The sequence below is a fragment of the Setaria viridis genome, chromosome 2 (assembly GCF_005286985.2).
Source record: "Setaria viridis chromosome 2, Setaria_viridis_v4.0, whole genome shotgun sequence".
NCBI lineage: Eukaryota > Viridiplantae > Streptophyta > Magnoliopsida > Poales > Poaceae > Setaria > Setaria viridis.
Window position 1 is genome coordinate 34,475,774 of NC_048264.2, and position 7,681 is coordinate 34,483,454.

Genomic DNA, 7,681 nt, shown 5'->3' on the forward strand with positions numbered 1-7,681 from the left:
CTAGTAACCACCAGTCTGGCCAACCGCGACCGTCCGATTGGAAACTAGCGGCCAGATGCACCTCGTCCGCCCGTTATATGCGCTTCTAGACGCGAGCCGAAGCATCCACCGAATCCTGCGCGTCCGTACTCTGCTTCCCCTCCGACCACGGCGGCGCTGCTCTCCGGTAAGCCTCCTCCCCCGCATCTATCTCGCGGCGCATTGGTTTGCCTCTCGAGATGCCTAGATGCGCGCGCTTATCGGGTCATGAATTAGGATCGCTTTGCGCCTGCTGCTACATGCATATGCCATTCCCATTTCTTTCCCTCGATTTGATGCCTTCTCTGTTGATTCTTATCAGTTATCAGGTCGGAAGATGTTGGATCTTCCGCTACAAATCCAAGCATTTGAGGATAAAGATAGTTTCCTTTCTGTTAAATTTCTTTCACAGTTATGCTAGTTGTTAATTTTTCCCCAAATTTAAGCGGATGCTATTTTGAAGGTTTCTTCTCCTGGAAAAATTCAAATCCCGAAACCGACTGGGATTGCAGTAGCCTCTGATGCGGTTATCTGTCAAGTTTTCGGACCCTACAATTACCGGACTTGTTATTCGTGTGCTAATCCTAGCTATTGCGTCCTGTGCGCCTTCAATTTCTGATCCTGCAGAAATTTCTAGGCGACGAATCGAATAGAGCAGGTAAAGGAGGAATCAGGCGGCCATGGCTGAGCACCTGGCTTCCATCTTTGGCACGGAGAAGGACCGCGTGAACTGCCCCTTCTACTTCAAGATCGGCGCGTGCCGGCACGGCGACCGGTGCTCCCGCCTGCACAACAAGCCGTCCATCTCGCCGACGCTGCTGCTCTGCAACATGTACCAGCGCCCGGACATGATCACCCCGGGCGTGGACGCGCAGGGCAACTCCATCGACCCGGAGCGGATCCAGGAGGACTTCGAGGACTTCTACGAGGACATCTTCGAGGAGCTGAGCAAGCACGGCGAGATCGAGAGCCTCCACGTCTGCGACAACCTCGCAGATCACATGATCGGGAACGTGTACGTGCAGTTCCGGGAGGAGGAGCAGGCGGCGCGGGCGCTGCAGGCGCTGCAGGGCCGCTACTACTCGGGCCGCCCCATCATCGCCGAGTTCTCGCCGGTGACGGACTTCCGGGAGGCCACCTGCCGACAGTTCGAGGAACATAGCTGCAACCGCGGCGGCTACTGCAACTTCATGCACGTGAAGCAGATCCGGAGGGACCTGCGGCGGAAGCTGTTTGGCCACCTGCACAGGTTCCGCCGGAGCCAAAGCCGGAGCAGCCGCAGCCCGAGCCCGTACCGCTACCGCCGGAGCTCGTCGCGGTCGAGGGACCGCGACGACGACTACGACTACTACTACCACTACCGTAGTGGCAGTGGCAGCCGGAAGAGCAGCGAGAGGCACCGCAGCCACGACAGCGACGGAAGCCGCCGCCGGCGCGGGCGTTCGAGGAGCCGAAGCCCGGTGAGGGAAGGCAGCGAGGAGCGGAGGGCAAGGATCGAACAGTGGAACCGGGAGAGGGAGGCCGCGCAGGTGTGAGCAGAGCATCTGCTGTGCCTGTGTCTACGGCTCGGTTAGTTTGCCAGGTTTCTGAAACTGTCATCTTGTACTGGTAGGACCAGGTCGTAAATTGAACTCAAAATTCGTGTTTCTACTTGTGACCAAATTGAACTTCTTGTCCCTGAACTTGCTTCGGATGTATTGATGAAATCTAGTTGCCTGTTTGATTGTGAACTTGTGCTGAGGATCATTGATCACGCGGTGTTCTGCCTTCTGTGTGATGTTCATGCTCTGCATTGAGTACATCTGTCTGCTCAGCAAAGATATATGTAACGATTTTCAGACAGGTCACAGGCTCAGGCTTCAAACAAATCTGCTTTGTTCCGAATACAATGTCCTGATGTTTATCTATGTTTGGGCCCGTCAGTAGATCATTGGTGGTTTTGACCATGATTTTTTCTTCCAAGTTATGGAGTACAATTAGGTCCTGTTTGGCACAGCTCCACTCCTAAACTCTAGCAACTCCAACAAAAATTCAGCCAAACCCCAACTCCAAAACTCCATGGAGTTGCCAACTCCAAAACTCCATGGAGTTGCCAACTCCATGGAGCTGTAGTGGAGATGGAGTTTTGGAGCACCTCTTTTGCTGCTCCAGAAACCACTCTTTTGAACCTCCTCGTGGAGTTGGTGGATAATTACCCACCAATGCCACTGGTTACATAGAAAAACGGTTTGTTCTATTTTCCTCCGAGACTCCACGCGCTCGGCACCACGCTAGCGCCGCCCGCCGCCCCAGACCAGCTCGCCTCCGGCCTTGGAGCCCACCGCCGGCCGCACCCCCCGCCGCCGGCCGCACCTCCCGCCGCCGTCTCTCCCTCGTCTCTACTCCCGTGAACCCGTCACCGCCGGCAGTTCACCTCGCGAGCGCCGTCGGGCTCCCGCCGGCGGCCGCCGTGGTCCATCCCTCCCACGCGCTCCTCCTCCGCCGCGCACTCCTCACTCCCGCCGTCGGCCGCCATGGCCTCTCCCTCCCCGTCGGGCGTGCCGCCGTCCCCACCCCCAATGCCGCTGGCGCCACCTCAAGGCCGTTCGCCTCCACCGCCGGACTAGGCCGCCGTGACCCCTCCCTCCCACACGCCGCCGGCCGCCGTGGCCCCTCCCTCCCCGTGCTCCGATGGCTGCTGCTGAGCTCGTCGTGGAACCTGGGTGCCGTACCCGCGGCGGTGGCGGCCGCCCGCGCCGCAGCAAGCTCCTGGCTCGGCTTCGGGCTGACATGCAGGGCGGCGTGCACGAACGCAGCGTGCGCCTCGAGCGGCAGGCCGGCCATGACCATTCTCTGCGCATGGAGGTGGTGGTAGGCTGTAGCTGAGGACGAGGACGCCAAAGCCTGGCCAACTATTTTCATCGTCATTATCTGCGGCGGTGAGGAATGACAAGCTAAGGTCAGAGGAAGAAGAAGATAATGTGTGACCGAATGACAAGTAGGGTCATGGATTGGGGTAAAAGTGACAATCCACCAAAAAGATACTCCTTTTGGAGCTGGAGGCATCCATCCAGCCAAACACCCCATTTTAGTTCTGGAGTGGAGCTGGCTCCACCCGAAGTTCTGGAGTAGAGCAGCTCCACCTAAAGTTGGAGCCATGTCTAATATGAAAAAGGTTTTGTTTCACCATAACATGTTTAGATCGAGAAAACTTGTCACCAGAGAATATCTCTTGCGGTTTGGGTACTGAACTAGCGAGTTCAAATAGCATGGGTAGCTAGATTTTTTTCATGCTAACATTTATGCTCATTTTCACTTTAAGAATATTCAAATAGTTCTCTTTTTATTTGTTCATTATCATTTTTCTTGAGTATTCAAATAGTTCTCTTTTTATTTGTTCATTATCATTTTTCTTTTCTGAATGGTCTTAACCACATCATCATTTTTTATCATTATATTTTGTGACGTGAAACATGAATTCGTGAAAAGAGAATACCTTTTATAGAAATATATTGTTTTTATGTAAAGTAATCTAATTTTATTTGTCTTGTAATAATATGAATTTCTATCCGAAAGTTTTAATTCGTGAAAACAGAATACATACTTCTGTCGCAAGAGTTTTAATTTATTTGCATACATCATGCAATGGTAGCCGACATGCCTCTCATGTTTGTTGGGGGTAATGTCATCAAAGAAATTCTTTTATTAATATGATTTTTTGTGAAATAGAAATTTTCCATAAGCCATCAAGATGCTCTTGAGTTCATATACGATGGCCACAGCTGATCCTCCCTCTTGTGTTACATTGCTATTTTTCCTGTTGAGTTCATCCGCAAGGCGAAGCTTCAGTTTCAACTTTTGATTCTTTATGTTTCAATATGAACTTACTTACTCAAAACTACCACTGCACTACGTAAAAAGTTACCTACCCTTGTTGATACCATCGAAAAAATAGGTTTTACATCCTATTCCTCTTATTCACTCAACAAATGGTTGCTCTTCCCATATCGATTCATCGCAATACGCATAGGAAGGTCATCAATTAGTTGACTATAGTGTTTTGCAGGGGCTTTTTCCACCCGAAGACCCCTACTCTTCACATGTGCGCCTGTTACATGCTTCTGCCCATGTCGCTCCGTATGCACCACACCGGTCTAGCTTGTAGAGCAATAAAAAGTTTACCCTACTTGAAAGCACCCCATTTGACACCCTTCATTGTCATCAATGGTTGTCTAGATAGAGGTGACACTGTCGAGTTGTGCTTATCTCCCCGCTGTGCTGCAGCCGTCGACCATCTCTTGCCCATCCATCTATGCATAGGAACACACAAAATTAGTTGTCCTACCTGCGAGAGAACCTTATTTGGCCCTGTTAATTGTCCTCCATCCATTGACATGTCATTGAGACACTACTGTACGACGTTGTCTACTTGCCTCCATTAAGAGCAAAAATTGCTTCATTGCATAATCATGAGTTCCTCTTCCAACGGTGGTGGCAGCATCAGGAAGTATTTGATCCGTTCGAGCTCTGTTGTGCAACCATTTAACAAAGTTGTCATGCCACATGCTAGGAGCTCTGCAATGTTGCCACTCCAGCACCAGGTACCATCGGATGCCATGTATCACCGTGAACAACCCGACCACTCCAAATTGAACAACCTTGCCAACCCGAAGTTGTCGATATTCAAGATGATGTCATTTAGTGGTTTGAAACATGGAGCTGGAGATTTTGGGTTCTATTTTTGGACTAGAACCGTTTGGCCATGTCTCCTCCACCATTTCATATGGCGACCAGAGCTGTCATTCGCGTCCACAATAGCCTTGAGCCAAGCCGTGCCAGAGGTTTGCTCTTGCCATGCTGGAGCCATATTTGACAATTGAGATGGTAGGCAGGATCAAAGATTCGTGGCAGACAGAGGGGCGTCATGGTGATGTAAGGAAAGGAACGATGGTTGGATTAGGGATGCCTAATTTATTCTCAGCTTCTCGCAGGTCATTCCCTCCATTTGTTTTCTAGTCGTCTACTACCTACCATCTGCATCGATGATGCCGAGCCTCTAGTTGGTTTCATCGCGACGCTAAGTCATTGTGTCTCTATCTCTCTACACTATTGAATTGGACGTACACATGTCGTGCACTAAAATACTATGTTTGTAGCTGATGAGCACTACAAACCTATAGATAATAATGCTTAAACATTTGATACAAAAAAAGAATATCAAGATATGGTTGACATTCTTTGAAACACTCCTTCAAATTTAAGGACTTATGTAAATTAAATTTAATAAAATAATTTTTTTGAAATGCTTGCTCTCAAACATTCTAGAAAATAAATAACCAAACAATCATGATCTATATTTGCTAATACGACTTTATTTGCATTCCATTCAATGTCTTATGAAACGTGCAAATTCTAAAGTCACGACCAACATGATGTTTTTTCTTTATTTATCTATTTCATTTTCCAATTCATAGCCTTCTAATTTCAAATAAATATACTTATTAGTGATAGATTCTTGTACCAGGGGTACCCTCATGGATGGGGCTTAAGGCAACCAGGCGCCAAAGGGCCAAAGGACCAACAGCTAGAAGCATCCTGGAAATGGCCCAGATGACGTAGCGGCCCACCGCCCGACCTCCCTTGATCAGAAGCCAAGATCCATGACTCGTCGGCTTAGCCAGCTCGGGGGCGAGGCCTGTAAGGGGCCCACAACGCCTCACCCACTCCTTGACTCAGGAAGACCTGCGCCATACGAGAGGCATTAAATGCATGGTGTGGCCCGCCTGACCATCCCACGTCGGAGACATGACCAGACGAGGGGAGTCGACCTTTAACCAAGGGGTCCGAGCATGATGCTACACCCTTCGGACCATCCAGGACAGCCTATAGGATGAGGCCACGTGCGGCCGTACGCGACCAAGCACCCCGGTGTCATCATCACCTTCGTCATAAAGGAAACCCATCAAGATCAAGGCCATGCCACTATGCTAGGCCCAGTACGGTCCCACAGGTGAGGTGGGACCCAGCGACAGACGTTACGGCGAGGAGCGGCCGTGAGCACACTAAAGAGGTCGGGGAAAGCTGGGACGAGCAGTGCGCCCCATCCAGGCCACTAATCATGGCCCGCCCATTCATCATCAGTATGGACGACAACAACAACACCCATCCTGTTCACTGCAATGGAGTTAGCGTACGGGACGGGAGCACGCCATGGAGCAGGCTAGGCCGTGCGTAAGTAGCCCATGCCGCACAGGAGCCATCGTACAAGATGTGCGAGGACCATGACTAGCTACGGGGATAGGACAAGGAAGCCTGTTGGTGCAAGGAAGACCCGACCACGCCACAATCCCCGACCTTTGAGGTCGGGGACCCCTTCCAATTCTCAACGTTGTTGCTCGGTCTCTAGCCTATATAAAGGGAAACAGGCCTCCATTCACTCTCTCTCTCTCGCATTCAACGCATACACCCACATATCGCACGAACTTGCTTGCAACCATCCCGTTGTAAGCCTAGTGCACTTGATCCAAGGAACACAACTCCTGCCGAAACTTTACGTAGGAATCTTCCCGAACCAGTATAAGACCCCCTTTGGTAGATCTTCTCAAAGTGCTTCTCCACCAATTTTTAGTGAAGCCCTAACAAAGGGGCAATTTCAAAACGGCTCCACCACCAAGCTAGGGAGAAGCCGCAAAACGGCTTACACTAGAGAGGAGGAGCCAAAAAAAGTGGCTTCACTGGCTTCTCCCCTCTCTCCAAGCATAAATGATCATAAAATTACCCATATTGCCATTGAGAAGCCGTTTTACCAAACATTTTGCAAAACGGCTTCAGCTCCACTAGAGAAACCACTCCACCAAAGGAGCCGGAGCCGGAGCTAGAGCCATTTTGGAAGGAGCTAGAACTCTACCAAACGGGGCCTAACTCCCTTTCCCTTGTGTGCTAGCCATTGGAAGTAAGGAGAGTGCGGTGTACAATCACAAGTCAGTTGTACGAAACACTGACAGTTGGCGCGCCACATAGAGGTAGTCGCACATCCCTCGCTAGGTTTTGATGGCCTCCTTCGGTCTCAGCGCCGACGGTGATGCCGCCCCGGGCGACACCATTCGTTTCGGGAGCCTCGAGTTCGCTGTCGATGCTGGAGGTGAGTTAGAGTTTATCCCCAGTTTTCTTCCAGCCCAGGCATTCCATTTTGGAAGCTTGGACTTCATCGCCGACCAGCTAGGTTACCTGCACCTTCTCGAGGAGGGATTCCCCATCCAGCCTGAGCTGGAGGGGGCGCCGCCAAGTGGCGGCCCCACTGCGTTGCCTATCGATGGCGATGCCCTATCGCATCAGATTGATGTATACCTCAAGGCGGACCCTGAGCTCGAGGCCTGCCAGCGCACCTTCTATGTGTTGGCCAACATCTTTACCCAGCTTTCTGGGGAGGCCCCACTCCCCCGAAGAGTGAGTTCTGGGACCCTACAGTTCAACTGCCGTATGATCTCCGAGATGCAGCCCAGCTCTTCTAGATGGACCTCGAGCGCAGGCTCCGCCTCGACCCTATGAACCCCACATTAATCGGTGCGGCGGAGTATGCGCTGACGTCCTTCCACGATCTCATGGAGATCCACTCCGTGAGCAGATCCTCGTCCGAGGTGGACCTCATCCACTGTGATAACCTGTCGAGGGAGTGCTTCATGGT

General features: G+C 51.2%; 1 protein-coding gene across 2 annotated transcripts; it reads left to right on the forward strand.

The window, feature by feature from the left end:
• Nucleotides 1-18: 18 nt before the first annotated feature.
• Nucleotides 19-1,748, forward strand: LOC117845676 (splicing factor U2af small subunit A). Of its 2 annotated transcripts, none has more exons than XM_034726740.2 (2): nt 19-166; nt 341-1,748. In XM_034726740.2, exon 2 carries the CDS (start codon nt 699-701, stop codon nt 1,551-1,553), a length of 855 nt encoding a protein of 284 aa, XP_034582631.1. In that variant the 5' UTR covers nt 19-166; nt 341-698; the 3' UTR covers nt 1,554-1,748. The 2 variants fall into 2 exon arrangements, with proteins under 2 accessions (XP_034582631.1, XP_034582632.1); XM_034726741.2 differs by having other exon boundaries at nt 35-166; nt 646-1,748.
• Nucleotides 1,749-7,681: the final 5,933 nt, after the last annotated feature.